Source organism: Symphodus melops (assembly GCF_947650265.1).
Source record: "Symphodus melops genome assembly, chromosome: 1".
Lineage (NCBI taxonomy): Eukaryota > Metazoa > Chordata > Actinopteri > Labriformes > Labridae > Symphodus > Symphodus melops.
Window position 1 is genome coordinate 51461442 of NC_136691.1, and position 20643 is coordinate 51482084.

The window sequence follows — 20643 nt, forward strand, 5'->3', positions numbered from 1 at the left end:
CAATTTCCAACGTAAAGCAAATAGATGTTGATGCTCCCCTGACCACCTCGACAAAACTTTGAGAAGGTCTCATTGAACAACACCGGATATATATTTTGAGCTAATTTTCTTGACCTCTAAATGTCACCGCTGATTCAGGGACAAATGAGGAAATATCATTACTCAGTGTATGGTGAGCCGGGGTGCCGCTGTGCAGCTGTGCACGTCACTCTTTGACCCAAACAAAACCTGTGGTTAGCCAACAGATGTTATCATGGCCAAGCCCTTTCCTGCAGGAACAAAGCAGCTCTCTGAGAACGGCTTGTTATAAACTCCCACCACCACCACCACCATCACCATCGCAGCTAAAAACAAACAGAGGTAATGAAACAAAAAGACGTGGAGAGGTCTTTCGAGGAAAAACAGTGAGGGGGCCGAGCCCTGGGATTTTCTTCAGGATACTCTCAGACTGAAAGGTATATGCGTCACTGCTCAATCTCCGTCTGAGTGTGTGTGTCTGTGTGTGTTTGTGTAGGCAGGGGGTCATCTGGCTTTGATTTGTTTGCTGCTGCTTCTGAGAGAGGCCGCGTCGTAATGGGTAACCCCTTTTTAGATTTGATTTCTCCCCGTGATTTTGACTTCTCCAGGAAAATGACACTTATTCTCAGTGGAACTCGGGCCGTCAGCTGTTTTTAGTTCAGCCTCCACCCTTAAGGTCTGCTTTGCTGTACAAAGGTTGAGAGAATTACCTCTTATTAGCTGGGACCCATGATGATGACAATGTTCATCTCAGGAGAGAATTGCTCGTGACGATGGTGGTGATTAAGATTGCCATGATGACGGAAGCGTTTATAAGGCGGTGTACAAACAGATTAGGAGGAAGCTTAGGCTGGGAGAGGGAGTCCCCTCTTACACACCCACGTGTGTGTGTGTGTGTGTGTGTGTGTGTGTGTGTTTGCACACATACCTGGCTGGATTTGGAGATATTACAGACTTATACATGTTCTTACAGCTCACACTTGCAGGGAAACCTGTGAGATTAAAGGCCAACAACTTCTTACATCATATTTGTCTTCTTAATGTTAGGAAATGATTGAGTATTAAAGAGTCGAGCTGACTGAAACAGTTCAGTGTTTTATGTCATGATTATTTGATGGGTTTTTTTCTTTGGTGTGTCAGGCTTCCTTTCCAATCGCTGCGTATCCAAGCTCCTTTTATACCCGATGTTTAGTCTACACATTGCCTCCTTTCTTTGTATTGTTTTGTGTGTGAACATGCACTAGCATGTTATTGATTCAATTGTACAGTGCTTCCTTAGAGGAAACTCTCCCCTCCCTTGCACAGCCAGCAATGTAAGACTTCTCATCCATCCGGTCAGACAGACTCTCAGATTGCAGGGTGGAGAATAACACTCTGTCAGCAGGACAGGAATGAACAGAACCGTTTAGACAACACTGAATATCTACACTTAAAAACGTGCTTCATTTGGTGCACATAATGAGTACTTATACACTTTACAGCAGCCGCCCATTCCACGTGGATTTTGTTCTTCCAGGAGCACATTCATCCTGTATTACCGTACTTCTGAGAGGGCATGTTATATCTGCAGGGTGCTGAAGCAAGCTTTAGTTAACCTATTTCTCCTTTTATCATCCTGGCAGTATAAACAAAGTGATCTCAAAGGGCTCAGTAACTCTGTCACCTGACAGGAACGATTTGTGCTTCTGCCACTGTATCCTAATAAACCATGTTGTAAGACAAGTCAGAGTCCCTCTTCAGCTGTTTCATTTTAATCCTATCTTTTTCATCCCTGCCGAAAAAAAGGAAAATATGCTCGGCAATGCTCTTCTGCATATCACTCAGTCCCCGTTGTGTTTGCATACTTTATTTGCCTACTTGTTGCACAGCTATCAGTTGAACGTCCCATTGCGCCTCAGAGGTTGTAGCAGCAGAGTTGGGGTTTTTTTTGGGTTTTTTTATGGATATATCAATCATATCAAAAGCCAAAAAAAATAAAGTGATGGAAATATCCACAGAAATGAGGCAACTTGTATACCAGGCCTGCACAATATATGAACAATATAGGATAATAACATTGTTCATTATCAAGATAGTGTTAAGGAGTGCAATAAAGAAACACTTAAAATAAGCACTCAATGATACTTCTCGATGTTTGCAATGTGTCCCTCCTGAATCGATCATGAACAGAAAAAACAGCTGGTATCTGTCTTGACTAGCTTGGGGTTTAACTGCCTGCATCAACGTGTTGTGTAAGCATGACCATTAAACTAAAGGTATCCATCCCACAGGTGAAATGTTCAGATACTCAGAGAAAAACACATCTTGTTTATAGAATATATGTTTGAAGCAGTGAGTAGATGCTATTCGTCTTTCCTCTAGTCCTTAAACAGCCTCATACAGAAGGCCGTCCCATCCATGGAAACATGATGTGAGCACGGCCCGATAACAGCAGGACTCCAGCTTCTCACCCTTTATAAACACTCATCATTCAGAGAGACATTTACACAGGATACACTTGTGTTCTGCTATACTTTTGTGTGAAATGCGGCACATTCTTCCTCTAAGCTCGTATTATGATAATGATGACATTGTTTGAAAAGCACGGTCTTACTTAAAACATTTTTCAGAGATCCACTACATTTTTAAAAACCAACTGTTGAATCAGATACTTCTCTGTATTTGACTTTAGTGTAAATTCATTATTTCTGTTTGAAACTCAAAATCGTAACACAACTTAAAGCATCTTTTAAAGACGAGCTGAGTTGCAGGCATTTGTTTTTGCGTATGCTGCCTTTTGTTTCATCCTGCACCTGTCTACTTTAGACCTAACAGGTTACTAACTGCCCGATCAGCATTGTTCTTCCTCTAACTCCTGGATGTGGCACTTGTTTGTGAGAGTGAGGATGTGTGCTTACTTAGTAAACTGCATACGAGCAGCATGATTAAGGCAACTCTGTGACGGTGTTTCAGTGTTCCCTGCGTGTTTTTAAGCAACAGCTTACCCTGGATTACCTGGACTGAAGTGACCGGCAGGGTATCCCTCCCTCTCTCCCTCCCTCTCTCTCTCTCTCTCTCTGTCTCTCTCTCTCTCCCTCTCTCTCTTCCACGAACACACCTACACACACATATATTGTACATACATGGACACACACTCTCCCAGCCTCTCCATGGGCATGTGGCCTCAGCTCTCATACAGTACACACTCACCAGTGCAATGATGTCATCAGGGTTTTAATGAGGGATTACTCTGACATCACCGGGACTGCTGCCAAGTTAAACCTATTAGCTTCACCATGTGCTTTCAATGCACTACAGCCTGAGCCGGGTGTGTGCCCAGGAGAGCCGATTGAGAGAATTGTGCAGAACATGGGTGTCTGAGTCCAGTTATCATCCTTCCATTCATCTGTCCATTGTTTCATCAAAACAAGGCTCAGTTTGCCTGCCAATGTAGCAGTGTTGTCCGTCGCTCCATTTGTAGCACAGTGTGTGGTGAAGTTTACAGATCTTCAATGAGCTCAGCGGGACTGGTGGCACTCCACTATAATGATAATAATACTCATCTTTTACTGCAAACACACAAAGGTGTGTACACTTCAGAGACACACAATAACTAACAGGCACATGAAGAGACGCCCAGAAAGGCTTTTCATCTGAGGGTTTTTTGTGCCCGACTTGGCACAACAAATCTCATTTGCAAAATTGCTTTTGAGATTAATGGCTGACGCTGGGATCACAATTGCTTTTGTTCGTGTTGGAGCCAAAAGTCTGAGAAAACATGTGGGATATCCAAACCCCCTGCTTACACACTAAAAAGCTAAATGCCTAAAGGAAAAACTTAAACAAAATTGCTTTCCTTCACGGGTGTTTGAGTTTACTTTATGAAGATTACCTTTGCTATTTTTTTTTATTATTATTTTTGCTCTTTCAAAAAAAAAATTGAGGCCTGTTGAACAGCAATTTAAGCCACACAGGTGGAAAAAAAACAAGTGCAGTCTACAGGACTCATGCCTGGCCCATGTTTCAGACGTTTAGCACATAGGCTTGTAAATAGCTCATAGAGACACTACAGCAGGTATCAAAGCTCCTGTGAAGAACTCTGTGTTTGGGTTGATTCTGGCGCCTCCTGTGGACGAAGCAATGTATCTGATCCTTATCTGTTAGCAGCCAAACATATCAGTGAAGGTGGATCTTTACCAGTGAACATGTTGTTGCTGTTTTTGAAGCGTGCTGTCGACCACTTCGACTATGGCAGCAGTTTAAAAATTGAACTTTGAACTTTGAATTGCCCCCCGGGGACAAATTTTGAATTGCAGTATAGAAATCTAATTGTGAGCTTGTTTTCTTATATGTCATGAAGTGGCATCATTATTCATCTCAGTCTGTTTCAAAACTAGCTTGAAAGTGCTCACCTGAGCTTTGAGGACCTGTTTAAGACCTCTAGCTTTTTGGTCATACAGTCAAATAAAATAACAAAATGAAATCACTTTGGGGAAATTGGGACGCCTTTTCCTGAATCTTTGTTGATATTTTGCTACATAGTTAACATTTAAGTAAAGTACAATAGCTCACAACTTAACCGATAATGAGAATCGCTTTTGGAATACTGTCGTGCTGGTTTGCCAGTTTTCTGATGTGACTGTGACTCGGAGAGCTGTGTTGACAAGTGTTTCTTCGCCTCTGAGCCACATTTCTTCATGCTGCTCTCAGTACATGGTTCTCACATTCATTCTGTCCAGCATCGCTCCAGCCTTAACACATCACGACACATTCATGTTGTCAGTGTACGCAGCAAGATGAACACACTCACACACTCTCTCACACACACACACACACACACGGTACACACTTATGGTACACACACAAGAAAGGAGCTTTTGTTGGTCTTATCTGCAGCTGTCACGCTTCTTCAGACTTTTTTTTCTGTCATTGTATTGGGTTCGCTTGCTTTTCCTCCACTGTGCCCAATGAGTCTGCATGTGAGACAAACAATAGCTCAGCTAGCTTAAATCCTCTCTCCTGTCTGCGAGTTAGTCATTTATAAATAGAGCCCAGCTAGGTCATGCATGGCTGCTCTGAAAAATTAAGTGGCTGCTGTTAAAAGATAATTTCTTGACATGAATTATACCCTACGATAAAGTGTTTGGGTTGATCATTTTGAGAGTATGTTAACATTTTAGTCTTTAAACCTTAAAACAATCAGCGCTGATTGTATCGCTCCTTATTCCTGACCCCTTGAGTAGCCCACTGTCACTCTCGTTTCCTCATTACACAATCTGCCATTGTGCCCATAGCAACTGAAGGCTGATTGGTTGTCAGCACCTACCTGTCCCTTTTGAATTCTGCCGGGTCACCATGGCAACCCCATTATAAACATGAATGTAGCAAGGGACTGTGAAGGCAGGCAGGAAGTGCGAGTGTAGCTGAGGCGAAGGAATTGCTCCTTGACACACATAATAACAGCTGTTTCTCAGGCTGCATGACTGCCTGAGAGCCTTTCTATTTACGCATATACATACGTCTGTAACTGCATTCTTTCCTCCTAATCACATAACCTAAACTAATTTTCATCATGTTGAGTTGTCTTGCAATGGCAGTCATGGTGCTGTTTCTATGACACTTTGCTTTAGGCAAGCTTTAAGCTTGGAATACCTGATTTGTTTTATTCTTTATGTTTTTTTGTTTTCATGCGTATAGGCTATTTCATCATTTTATGGATCTGCTTCCTTCATTGACAAACCTTCTGTTGAACACAGCAGAGAAAGAAAATCCTTCCCCTCTCTGTCATTTTCTGTGTTTGTCTCTTTGCAAAGCTGTACAGCAGGGCGTCAGCCAAATAAGCTCCCAGTGTCTTTTTTAATTTAGTAACTCCTCAGATCCATTTTTAATATGTTCAGTAAGGGCAGACATTAAGTGGAAAAAGTCAGTACTGTTGCTGCAGTTTGGTTGTCATTTACATTGATAGAGTTATTTTATTTTGATATCTATCATTACAAGAAATGGGTCATTGTGTATTGTGTTGTGGTTTTCACTAGGGGCTGTATTTTTCCCAAGAGTTCTCCTCCTCTTTAAAACAATCAGACAGTGATTTAAACTGGTAAAAAAATAATGAATGAATCAATGTTATAATAAAAATCTATCAGCATCTCCTAGAAGTTCTTTTGGGGGTGTGCAGGCCGAGCTAGCATGCTGCTAGCTTGTTTTCAGGCCCTTAGCTTCGTTGGAGGTGAGCATTGTAGGAAAGATTTTAAACTAAAGCCTCAAGGATCCCCACTCCCCAAAACCAACAGAACAGGTGATTAAAAACCAGTTAAACCGGTTAATTTTCTTTGATACTAATTGGAAGGTCTGAACATGCCATGGGTCGTCCGTACGTTCCCTCAGGCCTACGTTCCCCCAGCCTCAGGGCTGGTCCCAGCTTTTATTTTATGTTTCGGATATCTGACTTGTTTTCATTGCTGTAGTGATCCTGAGGGAACATGGGCTTGAGGGAGCATAGACACGCTCCCCACACTATGAAACAAGCATTACTTGCTAAAACTGGTGCTAATTGCTAAAGTTCTCCAGCTCTGTGATATTCTTCAGGCTGATAAAAAAAAAAAAAAAAAAAAAACGTAAAGCTTACACACTAAGAAATCAGTTTAGTTGTTAAACATTTGACTCCTATAAGCAAGTTCAGGTTTGGTGAGACTCTTTCCTGAGAAATGAACATATGAAGGTGCTACCATCCCCAAGTTAAGTAAAACCCAAATAGCTTTGTCACAATACTAAAATGTTGATACCTGATTCCGTTCCACAGCAACAAAAATAGAAACCCTATAGGCACCCAATATATGGAAATATCTTGTTTTATTGAACAAAAAATTCAAGCAAACTTAAGCACACTGTCTAAATTTGCACAAAAACATTGGCAGTGTATCGGCCTGTTTTAATTATAAAGTATCAACGCCCCAAGCCTTAGTTTACAACAACTTCTAATACTCTTCCGTATGACCCAACACTTCTTTTTTTATCCTCTGGTGCATCTGGCTTGGTCCCAGGCTTTTAGGCTATTGTCCCTAAGCTCCTAACGAGGTCACTGACCCGACCAGTCATGAGAGGAGCGCCACAAAGGTGCTCCCTGGCTTACTGGTACAAAGCCAGTCAATTAGCTGTTTATGCACTTTTGTACTTAACTTGTAGTCTTTACCTGGTCATTTTAACCACTGATTACACCATGCAACTTTGTTTCTTTTTAAATGACCTTAGCCAACATGGTGAATCAGAAACATGTATCACAAAAGTACTGAACTGAAGATAAAAGATCAATTGTTGGTAGTATAATTGTATGAACATTCAGGACAGAAAAATGGCATATGGCAATATGAGTGTGGAATTAATAATGTCATACTCCCTGACTTCCATCTTTCTCTACTGTCCACGCTCTCTGATCTTTTTTACATCATAAGAATGAAGAACATATTTTAGCTGACAAACCGACACAAAGTATGAAAAGTAGATGCAGCTTGTGTGTACACGTTTGTGCGTTCAGGTACGATGGTTCTGGTTTCATGGTGTTAAGCCACAGGGACACCGAGTGACGACAGTGTTGCTTTATTTTTCTGTTCCACCTGGTCGCTGGCACTGATGATGTGCGGAGAAGTGTGTAGCTTACTCAGACATATTTTTGTGTTGCATGCTGTGTACAGATTTGTGTTGTCATATTGATCTGTCTGCATTCTATCAATCTGTTTGCGTCGTCGTTGTGTGTGACTATAATTGCACTCAACCAGCTCCTGGTTTTATGTGTGGGTGTGTGCTCATGAGATGTTCAGATGTTCAGTACACGAGTGCAGAAATCGTGTCAGTCGCTTCGTCTGTGACTCTGACAGCCTGTCGTCCACACAGGAGCTGTTGTCACATGCTGGCTGCTTCTGTCAGTGCTGAGCACAAGGCTGTGACTCCACCGAGATTCACGCCTCTGTGTGTTAGTGCTGCTGAAGCTTGTACCTCCTTGTACCTGGAGTTTCTCTGCAGAACAGACTGCCCCCTGCTGGCCACAGAGGACAGTTGATATTTATCAGTGAAAGTGATTTAGATTTTATCTGGACTGTGTGGAGTGTCTGAAAACGATGCTGCACAATGTAAAATGATAAGAATCTCACATAAAAGAGCATCAAGCTTCACACCCGGCTTGTCCTATTCTACTCACAGCTTTACATGTTACACTTTTAACCTACACATCCATATCTTTATTTACAAAGAGCATTACTCAAATCAAATGCCTGACTTCATTTTTGCAAATGTGTTGATTCCTTTTGTACTTAGCTGTACGTTTTGCATTTAGCTGCTGTTAACCAGAGATGCCTCTCTTTGTCCCTAACATGATTTTGCACTGACGGTTGTAGATTACTGGTTCTCTGCTCCCACCTAGTGGTAGAAACTTGCTCTAGCCATGGTTGGGTTGTTAGATCTCATTTGAACGTTTCCATTTTTTCTCTCTCATTAACCAACATGAGATCATTTCAAGTTTTCTTTTAGTGTGTGTGATTATTAAATGTGTTTGTGCATTTATTGTAGTATCCAGGCAAAAGGGAAATAGTAATAATCCAATCCGAGAAAAAAGAATGTTGGTACAAGGAAGTGTTAGAGAACGTAAAGGAATGTATATACCAACAAAGCAACATTTAAGACAAAATACTAAAAACAAAAGTTGATGTAGCTCTGAATTTTAAACACTATTAATTAAAAATAAAATCAATATAAATACCCCTTTTCTAAAGCAGGAGAACAAGCTCGACATCAAGACACACTCACATCCTTACTGCCCATTGGCTGCCTCCTCTCTCCTGCTCTTTATACTCTGCCACTGCTTGTCCGTTGGACACAGCTAAACTTGATCACCTGCTGTAAGTGAGAGGAAGCAGCATCTGGAGTGAACACAGGAGAGAAGGGGAGGGGAAAACACCGCAAGTAACAAATGCTGAATGGACTTGAGCTTGTAAAAACACTTTTCTAGTCTTCTCACTTCTCAAATCTCTTTGAACACCACAGGTCCCATCCACTCATTCACACACTGATGGCAAAGGCTGCTAAGTTAGGTGGCCACAAGTACATAACTTGTTTCCATTCACACTCATTCACACACTGCATACAAAGCAGCAGGAGTAAATAGTGGTTGCTCGTGACATGTGTCTGCAGGAGCTGGGGATCGAACCTCTGACATTTCAGTTGAGAGGCGAGCGACTCTACCACTGAGTATCAACTCGCCAGCAAGACGATCTCGGCACCTGAAGTTTGTATTTCTTCATCCAACACTTAACTTTAAAGCTAATCTTTAACTAATTAGACTTCTAGATGATATTACATGTTGCTCATTTTCTATTTGTAAGTATACTTGGACATTTAGTGAGTTTGATATGTTTCGGTTTAAAGCGGCACTTTGGATGACCACAGTGTTGTTTACATTTTTAGCTGGACTTCATTCTGGCGTCATCCATCACAAACTCTGCAGCTGGTCTGTATTTCTGCTGGCTGTCAGTACTGAGCTTTGACGGTTACCTGAGAGAAAACAAATTAGTTTGCCCTACCTCTGCACTTTGCTCCTTCCTCTCTCTCTCTCTCTCTCTCTCTCTCTCTCTCTCTCTCTCTCTCTCTCTCTCTCTCTCTCTCTCTCTCTCTCTCTCTCTCTCTCTCTCTCTCTCTCTCTCTCTCTCTCTCTCTCTCTCTCTCTCCTTCTGCATCTTTTTCCTGCCCAAGTCACACCCATGCTGACCCCACTCCTCCCACTCCTCCATCCTCTCCCACCCACCTCCTCTCACTCACTCACCCCTCCCTCCCCCCCCCCTTTACTCTGACAGCTTTATCAAGCTCGTCCCTCTGTCTGCTCTCTCCCTCTTCATCTGTCTTGTCACGAGTGTTTGGTAGTCGGGCGGTTTACCACCAAAAATGAGTTTGCCTGTGAACTCAGATTATTTATCTTTGGAGAGGATAGCTCGCTACCGCCACGCCTGCTCCAATGGCTCACCGTACGCCACCAACAAACCCATCGACATCAAACCTCGGGGCAGAAGAGGGTATGGATGCCCACTCGGGCTGAAACTGTTTGTCCTGCATTGATGATCAGTCTTTTTATGAGTTTTCTTAGTTGAAACTAGATTATTAGGACTTGTTTTTGTGTGTGACTATTCTATATTACATTTGCATGCTTTGGGGAAGTACACACTACGCTTGCTTGATGACAGCCACCTGTTGTATTGCTCCTTTCATGAAGTCATATTCAATGCTGGCTTGCGTGTGAAAAGTTAGGCTGCAGAAATGTTTTGTGTGTAGCTTTATGAGATTGTTTGCCAAGCATAAATACACACAGAGTGTTGGTTCTTCCTTATCAGAACATTGTCTGATTAACAGCTTCATCAGGACAACACAACATTAAAGCTGCCTTCACAACCTGAGAGTCGTGTTGTTGTTTGTTGCTCTGTGCTTGCTATCGTTGTTTCAGCCCTGTTCAGTCTGCAGCCCGCCCGTTCGCTCTGACAAACCTCACAGTGCATGTTCATGTTTGTGTCTGTTTTCCACGAGTAGCCGCTTTTTTTGTTTTTACAAAGAGAAAAGTAATTGATGAATAAGCAGTCATCGTCTACAGCATCAAGTTGTTCATGAGGACAGGTGCGTTCGCTAACCAGAGCGGCGTGTAAGCTAATCATCAGAGCACTCTCTGTCCATTAACGCTCACACAGAACCCTGTTTGACCCGTTTTCATTCTGCATTTCTGTTTCTCTGACTAATATGCACTCAGTGATCTCAGACTAAACTAAAATGAGCTTCCATGAGATGCACATCTGTGACCTCTTGACTTGTGTGTGTCAGTGCGTGAGTGTGTGTATGTGTGCTTCTATAGTATATTGGATATGAAGCAACAGTAATGGCTGGTGGCGTTTGTGGACAGAGATATGGATGGAGCCCTGTCAATACTGTGGACCAGCCATCTGTGCTCACTGGTTAAGTGCTATTTATATCAGCATTTACTGAGCCTGTTTATCTGCACCATGTACTGAACATGGTTCAAGGAAGAGCCCTTTTTTTTAACAAAATCAATCATTTTGTCAATTACTGTGGTCACTAAATCTATACACCGCATTTTAATGACAAAAAAATGTTTCATTTTCACCACTAGGTGGCAGTGGTGTCTCTGAGTTGCATGTCATTGCAGTAAAGAAGAAGCAGAGGAACGCATTCTTTATCAGTCCTCGAGGGGAAATTCAAGTTTTCATGCTATAACTACACACACATGAATGCATTTAGCTTGCACTGACAGCGAGAGACGTGTCCTTCTAGTTTGAAACCAAAACAAAAAAAAACACAAAGCTATTGGGATCGTATATGCTCAAAACTAAACTGACAGAACTAAAATAAGTGTCATTAATCTACAATTCAACAGTGATTTTGGGGCAAAGTAACAGTCTTTCATGCTGTCAACCCTTGAAAAGTTCATCATTTTGGTTTGTGTGTCACTACACTCTTACTTCCTGAAGGGGGCAGCAGTGTAACCTTAAAGTAAATACTAAGTGTTAGTGTGATTTTTGGACTGTAGTAGAGAGAGAAGAAAAGAAGTGATGGTAGTGTGACTAAACTCTGAACTCTAAGAAATGATGTGAAGTGCTTTCTGCTTCTCCGATACAAATCTCTTTCTACAGAGTAGTAATGCGGGTTTTATATTGAGATATTGAATTCAGTGTAGTAATGGGGTTAATATAGTTTTCATAGCTCTTGTCTTCAAGTCGTTGGTTCTGTTTTCATTCGAGTATCATGTGGCTTTGAGGAAGAGGAAAGTCTGCAGGAATTCCCCAGTTTCCTTCACAAAACCCCTGTCTTTTGTTGTTCTTTCCCAGGCCACATGGAAAGTGCAGACTGTGGAAACAGGATTACTTTCAACACCAAGCGATGAACTACTTTATTCTGCTGTGCTGCAGTGAAAGCATCGGTGGTGCATATTCACCTCAGTGTAACTGCTTTCAAACTGACCGTCGTATTTGTAGCTGTATGGCTGATCGACATAAAAGGATGTTCATCATCTGCATTGTTGAAGAGATGTGGGTTGGGAGTGAAAGCCTCGGTAGTGTCTGTTGTTGTTTTTTTGTTCATGTATTGTCTAACAAGATATTCGAGACTGATGGGCATGTATATAGAAGGAAGCCATCGTTTAAATCAATACATCAATACATGGTCACACAGCTGATGTAACTTACACCAGCAGTACAGCTGTCTGTATAGAAAAGCATCTCTTTGTTTTTACTTTTTGGAGATGCGGCACGTTTCGCTGAGAGCATGCGTCTGCTCCTATGTCATCTGTGTACGTTTTGCTACATGGGAGTGCATTTGCATGTGCGTACACAAGAAATTAGCATAATATGACATCCGTCTTGCTCTTTCCTCAGGTCTGCCGGCTGTCTTCTGTGACATTAAAGCTCATCCACGTAATTTACTCTGCAGCATCTGCATCAATGAAGTGGTTGTAGTATAATCACTCCATTGCATTAAGCAATTCATTCTTCTGGAACAAAAGGGAAGCGTCCTCTGACTGATGTCATGTCCTCGTTACTTACGTCTACAGCCAGCTGCACCATTAATGACATGGAAATATCCCCACTTCTCAGATGAGAGGTCTGGGATCATCAGTACACCGATGTCTGTGATTTACTGTCACATCTGTTGTGTATTTGATTTTCGGTCTTTGTTGCTTTTGGTTTGAAGTTTGTACTTCTTGGAGACACAGTTGGGAGTGGACACAGCTGTGTTCTGTCCTACTTTTTTACCGACGTGTTGCTGCGATGGAGAGAAACGCATACAACTATTCTCTGCAGTGTAAGTGGCAGTCATGTGCTATTACTGCAGAACAATACATGGAAATGGACAATAATGAAGCTACTTCATCTGGCATTCACAAAGAATCCTTAGATTTGTTTGTTTTGTGCATGTATGTCAATGTTTTGACAAAAAACAGACTAAAATAGTGCATACAAACTGTTTGCTTTTTGCATCCATGTTTGTCTGTTTTTGTACTTAATAATTTGCTTATTGGATTGATGTTTCTGCTCCTGTTGGTTCCTCTAATTTTAATGATCCCTCAAGGGGAATTTCAGTGTTACCCTCTGTTATTGATCATGCTACACACATAGGCTGAACTACACACATGCACAAAGAGGATCCTGTGGACATGCACCAATGGAGAGATGTGTGTGTGTGTGTGTGTGTGTGTGTGTTTGTGTGTGTGCTGCTACCCCCATGCTACAAACATACTGAAGCTCCAAACTTGACACATATAAAGTGGAGTGCATACAGAGGTGGAGTGTCTCTCTTGACTTTCCTCATGCTTGAGTGATTTACATGCCAGACAGCTGACAAACCTGTCTTCCTGGTGGAATGCTAATCAACTGAACTTCACACTTCACACAGTAAATGGTAAATGGACTTGAACTTGTAGAGCGATTCTCTAGTCTTCTGACTACTCAAAGCGCTTACATTCTATAGATTCTGAAGAATTGCTAATATATATTTTTTAAAGACAGACAATAAGTATTATTATAGCTAAATTATTCTGTTAAGGTGGAGTGTAATTCAATTGTAGGTTCTGTGAAAGGAGTGCTTAAATGAATTCTGTTCAGTCACAAAACTCATAAGTGCATGTTAGACACTGGGGAAATAATTGTTGCAACTGAATGTCATCTGTGATGCTGGGATCTTTTATTTGTTTATAAAGCTTTTCTTCTTAGTAGAGGAAAAAAAAACTACACAGTGAATAAATTGTACTAAAAAGGATGTCAGATATTGAGGCACATTTTTTTGCATCTTTGGTTTTTTGGTTTGGTTTGTGTATCAATAATTATCCAAATTATTGAGTCATCTCTGACAAAAGGAAATGTTCAAAGTCAATAGCCAATTTCAAAACCCTTCTGCTGTTTTTTTGACACAGTTCAGTAAAACTGGGGTCGTGACCCCAGAGTTTAAACTTTAAACTTCAATACTTGTAAAAATCAAACTAATTTAAAATACCTGCTTCAATGCCTCTGCAACAAAAGTTGAAGTCCTAAGCCCCCAATATTGTGTAATTTCTTTTTTTTAGCTTTCTTTGGCATCCAAGTGGTTTACACAGATACAAGTCCCGCCCTTCAATGAATTACTACAACCAAAACAACCCCTCCCACTTCACACATAACCGAGCTGCAGCTAAGGGAAACAGACAAACAGAGAGAGAGAGAGAGAGAGAGAGAGAGAGAGTGAGAGAGAACAGGAGAGTCATGTAAGGGCCATTGAGGAGGTAGGGGAGATCTTATTTCCACCAGTCAGGGATAAAAAAGGAGAGAAGGGGGGACTTGTAAGAGAGAAGAAGGGTGAGAAGGAGTAACAGACTGAGCACATGGCTGGATTAGGAAAGAGGAAGATCATAGGCTGATCTGGCAAGTAAGATAAGTGCAAGTGAGCGAGAGAGAGAGAGAGAGAGAGAGAGAGAGACGAAGGGGGCGGAAAAAAGAACCACCTACTGTCATATGCTTTGAGCTCGAGCAGGAGTAGCAGCAGTGTGGAATAATCTTGGATGGCAGGTTTGATCTGACTAAGCTCAGTTTGGATCCGAGCAGCAGGATCCACTGCTGTCTTGGTCTGAGCACAGCAGAAGAAGAAGGGCTGGTCAGAGGGCTCCAGGTGTTGCAGAAGGAGTGTGTGTGTGTGTGTGTATGTATGTGTGTGTGTGTGTGCGTGCATGTGGCAGGAAAAGTCAGACCATGAGTATCATCCTGAAGCCACGGTCGCGCTCAACCAGCTCGCTGAAGAACACGGAGGGAATCTGGTAAATAAGACGAGAAACTTTGTTCTAGTGGAACCATTTCTATGTTAACGCTGTTGCTTGTGTAAGCCTGTTGTTTTTCCCTCTACTGTTTGAAATACCTTTCCTCTGCCTCACCAGCTTAGTCGGCAATACTTCTCTCTTTGTTGTCATCCCTGTTGGATTTTTTAAATGTCAGTGCTCTTCTTTTTGTCCAACGTCTCCTTCTCTTCCTCGCATGCGTTGCCACAAAAAAAAATAAAAAATACTCTGTATCCTGTAGATATGTCGGTGTTTTCATGTTTTTCTGAGCCAGGCAGAGCATGTTCTGTCGTCGGATTAGATTAGTTCTCTCCTGAACTCCAGCGCATGTTGTACTTTATCAGAGTTATTCAATAACGACATGACACTTGCAGTAGCTGTCTTGACCCTCAACTTGCTGTAATAACAACCGACTTTGTATTTAGCTGGGAAATTCCGCTTAAGCAAAAGGTCGTGTACACATCGTCCGTGGAAGAATGTGTGGTGTCACTCCATACGTCCTCCTGTCTGCACATGGCTCCAGCTAAATGCAGGATGCACAATGCAACGCCAGGGGCACAAACAGCTCTGCCCTCCCCCCATCTTGTCTCCTTCCCTCTCCTGTCCCTACTTGTCCTTGCTTGTCAGCGCTCATTCTCAACTAAAGAGCTGCCCTGTAGCTTACACATTGGAAGTTAATATTCACAGTTTTTTTCCATTGTTGCTAGTGGGGCAGAGCTGTAAATGGATCACAGCAACTCTGGGAGAATAGAGTGTGGTTGAGTGGATGGTTGCCCGGCGGCCTGTGTCTGATCCCTGTCGGACCTCCCTGCAGGGTTCACAGTGTTCTCACATTGTCAGTTTATTAATCTGCTCCCCAGCAGGATGTGACGCTTGTGTGAAATGAAGACGTATTAATTATGTCTTTACGGGGTGGAGCAGGTCACAGATGTGCTCGTGCCGTTTGGTACTTGCATCAATCAAGTCACCAATGTTAGATCTGACAACAAAATGAAGCTTCTTCTCTTGTGAAAAGAGAATCTGTCCATGTTTGGTTTGTATGAGCCATCTCTTTGAATGGCTACCAAAAGCAGTGCTCAGCTGGACAAAACATACCGCCTCCTCCATCTGTCCTGCCTGCATATCTTCTGTTGTTCGCAGTTTTATCAAGGCTTCCTTCGCTTTCTCTTATTGCTCCGTTGTCTTTTATTATTATTAAACCGTTACAAGCTTTAGAGTACGTTTTTAACTGTATCACCTAACGTCAATGAGGTAGCATATATCCTCCTGACTCGTGTGTGAGGCTGAACTGGGCAGCTGAATTGTGTCCTGATAGCCTCATCACTCTGGCTGTAACAAAACATAGAGACAGCCATATATTGTTGTCCTGACTTGTGTGACACAATTATCAAATTGTTGGTGCCAAATAAATGCATTTTATTTAAAAAAAGAATAAGCAGCCCTTCAAACCGATTTCCCTGCCAATTTGAATCACAGCAATACCACTTTGTGCCTCCTCACAGTGGTGCTTATGACATGAATGAGGGTTGAGTGAAATGGCTAAAGAGGTTGACAGCAAAATAAATAAAAAGAGGAAGAAGAAGGCGGGATGAGGTTGCACAATCATAAAAAGAAGCTAAGAGGTGAATCAGACAACAGATTGCACAGAGTAAATGAAATAATCCTGGAATTTGCCTTCTTCGTTTTTCTAACCTGATAACTCAGATACCCTGATGTTTCATTATCTGATTGCAACAGATCACATGATATCATATTCTATCGTGGTTTACCCCTACGGTCACCTTAGAACGTGATTGGAGGATAGTAAGTCAGCTGTTTGTGTTTGGGTGTGTGCGCTGTATGCATTCAGACATTCAGAGGCAGGTGTTATCTCCTTACTGTCTTTTAATTTGCAAGTTAAACACAGCGTAGGTTTCTGTGTTTTTGGCTTGTAGTTTCTGTCATTTGGTCTTTGCGTGCCTACACGAGTGCTTGTGTGCTTAACGTCTTTACATCTTTGTGTATTTCAGTCATTGACGTAGTGTGTGTATTTGACCTGCGCCATCCCGGCGTGACCAAACTAGAACAGACTCCACTCCACGTAGACTTGTAAATGTGGGCCTGTGTGCATCTACGTTTGAGTATCCATTAGCTTGTTAGGTTGAGTTTGGGAAAGGTGTTCTGTCACATCAGGATTTGTGAAAGAAAATAAGTCTTGTTGAGTCTGTTTGTTTAAGAGCACCTCCTTTCCACATAAAATCCCACATACACATAAATATAGTAGGAGTGAGTGACGTGTGATTTCGAACACAAGAGTTCATATCTGGCCTTTGTCAGTGCACCATTGGACATCTCTGACAGGCCGTAAATGTTGAAGGTTATCTGGCCTCTCAAACGGCACAACAACGTGCAAGTTATCTAACATTTGACCTTTAATAATCCAGACCTAAGATGATGAATAGTCCTGAAAATAGGTTCATAGTTAAGTGGACCCCTATGTACTGTATATAGAAGCTGTTCTTCTTTGAGCTGTCTGACCTGAAATGACGCTACATTGCCATGGAGACCTCTTTCTTACATGACTGAGTTTTTTGAAAAGCTGCAGTGACGGCAGACACTAAAGCACTGTCACGACTTAAGGGAAGTATTCTCTCTGCTTATTTTGACATGGCAAGAAAAAAACAGAAAGGAAGAGAGCAGGAGACAGGGCAAGCATTAAGAGAGATTTGAAGTTTGGTGCAAACAAGAATCTACCCTCTCTTCATGCTGCTCTTTGTACAGAGCAGAATCCTCTTTATTAATCTGAGGCAGCTTTTTAACTTTGAATACAAATTTGTTATCAACCTTGAATAGAACAAAAACTACTTTTTTTACCCATTACAATTTATTTTTAAAGAGCTAATTTTTATTTTGTGCCTGTTTGTCAGAGTATGGTTGCTTTCCTCTCATGTGTGACTGTGTTACTAAGATGTGTTTCCAAGTTTCTTGCCAGATAGAAAAAAATGTGTCTTGGTTATCTGTGATTAATGAGTCGGTTATCTGCTGTTCCAAAGAAAATGTAATACATTTTGATAGATGTACAACCTAAATTCAAGTACAACTCCCGAGTGTTTCATTCTAGTGTTTTAGATTGAACACAAAAGAAACTTAAACACTTTTATACAGGGAAGTGACTGATATCTAAGCACAAAAAGCTGATCAGACAGCACATCAGATAAACCACTCTTATGTTCCGTGTGTCACAGGGCGTTCCCCAAGGTTCTTTACTGGGTCCTTCCTTGTTCACACTTTAATTGACAAGATTACATATTCATATCAAACTTTTAAATACATTGTCATGCGGAGGATAGTATTCTATTGCTTTGCTAATAATAGACAAGTGTTCCTGAATAACACTCTTATCTCCTGTGGCCTTGTTGGTGGTCAGAGTGAGTTATATGGAGGCATGTGCACAAACAGTGGACTGAATCATGGTCACATTAGAACATGTTGCAGCCTCACTCGTTGGCCCCAAATTAACTATCCTCGTGAACTAATCATTTTATTAATGCAGGTCCACAATGCCTGTTGACTGTTGTGTCGGACGCAGCCACCCTCCCCCAGCCATAACTATAGCTCAGGTTAATGCACCTGCTACTGTCTGTATGTAAATAAGCATTGGGAAAGGCTGGCATCTCACGGAATCAGCTCAGGTAAACTGTGATATGCATGTGTATCTTCAAGATGACCTGATGGTGCTAACACTGCCTGTAATGCATGTCGCGAGGTATTACACATTTCGCTGGCATTTAACATCTGTTAAAATCATGTTTTATTGCTTTTAGACGAGCCGACAAAGTGAGCATGTGTAAGGCTGAGGTGTTGTGGCTCTGAAAAGGATAGCAAACCAAAACAATGTTGCAATCATTTGCAGTATGTCTAAACTCTTCTGTGTCACCTTTTGTCTCACGGGTTGCTGTTTTGAGCTGAGAACATGGTCAAGGTTACCACACACAAGCTGAGGATCACGTACTGACACTACCGCAGCAAGCAGGAGAACACACTCCTCAATCCTTCCGAGTAGAGACACTTGGATGCACACAACCTCCACACAAACACACACGCACACACACACACACACACACACACACACACACAGCTCTGACATGTCTCCTTGTCCTCCCTTCTCTGTCTGCACCTCTCTCTGCTTTCTAAAATAAATCGAGTGTCGTCTTCCCTCTTTCTGCTTCAACACTCAGCTCTGCTGTTATTAAGACACCCCAACCTTCAAAATACACCTGTGTCAACATTTGAGATCTATTTTTACCCCAAGCTTAAGCACTTTTGAGAAAAACTCAAAATATTCTGTTACTGCTTGCACTCGTTCAAGCTCTGAGAAGAGAGAAAAACACCTGGTTCTTATAAAAAAAAAACCTTTTCCCTGATTTGTTGGCATTTTCCTTCCCCCCAGTTAAAATAATGGTTGTAAAGCTTTCACAATCCTCACCTCAGCTGATTATTTATCAAAGACACTTTTGTCCTGGTCGCTGTCACTAGTGCGCCTCCTCACAGCGCTGTTGCACAAGCTCCTGTGGTGTTTATAATTGCCTGAGTGTCACAGGGCTAACAAATGAATGAGTCATTGATCTTTGCAATTTGTGTGTTCGTATAAGAATCTGAAAGAAAGAAAATTAGAAGTGATGGTAGTCAATGACTCATCCCAGAGGTTAAAAGAGATGTACAGTGTTCTCATATAATAAACAGCACTCATCAATTTCAATCATTTCATTTATAGTTCCCTCCTGTTTTATGAACTCAAGCATGAAACTCTTTACAGGCTGTCTTTGTATCTTCTCATGTAACTGCAGGCTAATGAGGCTTCATAACTTTTACTGTATGCCATTCGAGGTCCTCTGATACTCTTGTTTGAACTGACTCATTTTCATTTTACAGTTTACTGTTGCGAGATATCAGACAAATATTTGACTTTAATTATTAGTAAGATAAGTTAACAACCATAAAAAAGATAATGTTTGCCAAATCCATAAAATTTAGAATAATTTGTTCCATAGAATATTAAAGATACATTCCTGCCTTCAGCAGGTCAAAGTTTTACAATCACCCAATGAGAGAAATAGGCGAAAACTGAGTCCATTATATAACATTAGGCCAATGAGGTACAGTTTTAATGGCCAAATAAGTCAAATTATCTGCTTTTTTATAAAGTACTTATGTGTCAGAGTTTTAATTGTAGAAGAAAATATGCAGACATTTGACTAAATGTCAATAAGATCTGATAGAAATGGGTATAAATATATCATCGTTTTAGAGAAACAATCACATCATCTGCATAGAGAGCTATTCTGTGATCTGTGTTTCTGCTCACACTGCTAATGTGAACAGTTCTACAGCTAAAATAAAAAAAGGCTATAAGAGGTGAACAATATCTTGTATTTTTAACCACTTCTTTTTTTAGTGTACAAGCCATCAGGTAGCGATGAGATGTAATCTAATCAATTTTCAGAATAGTAATAGTTTCTGATATTAAAATCCCAGAATCACACATTTTACCTCACATAGTGTTTTATTAACTGTAGGCCACAGAAAAACAAAATCTTTTAACCTGGAGCTTTTAATGCGGAACTATAAATCATCAGGGAAGAAGCTGTTAATTATAGGCAAAAATGAATTGTGATGTGTTTTTTTATAAAGTAGATAGCGAGCGTTGTGGTAGCTCGGTACATCTGTTATGTTTGTTATTAAGTATTAACCTCCTCCCTCTTAAACTTTTACAACCTTCTTGGATTATTATTATAAGATATCACATAGAACTATGTTATCGCTGC

At 41.3% G+C, this 20643-nt stretch overlaps 1 protein-coding gene across 6 annotated transcripts in view; it reads left to right on the forward strand.

Moving 5' to 3' along the window:
• Positions 1 to 20643, forward strand: part of pde4d (phosphodiesterase 4D, cAMP-specific) — a 170292-nt gene that overhangs the window by 122954 nt on the left and 26695 nt on the right. Inside the window, exon 1 of one of the 6 annotated variants that reach the window (XM_079366594.1) lies at positions 14080 to 14821. The exons of the other annotated variants lie outside the window; for them this stretch is intronic. Within the exon in view, the coding sequence (XP_079222720.1) occupies positions 14709 to 14821 (113 nt within the window). The 5' untranslated portion in view covers positions 14080 to 14708. Of the gene's footprint in view, positions 1 to 14079; positions 14822 to 20643 lie in introns of those variants that run through there. 6 annotated transcript variants of the gene reach the window in all.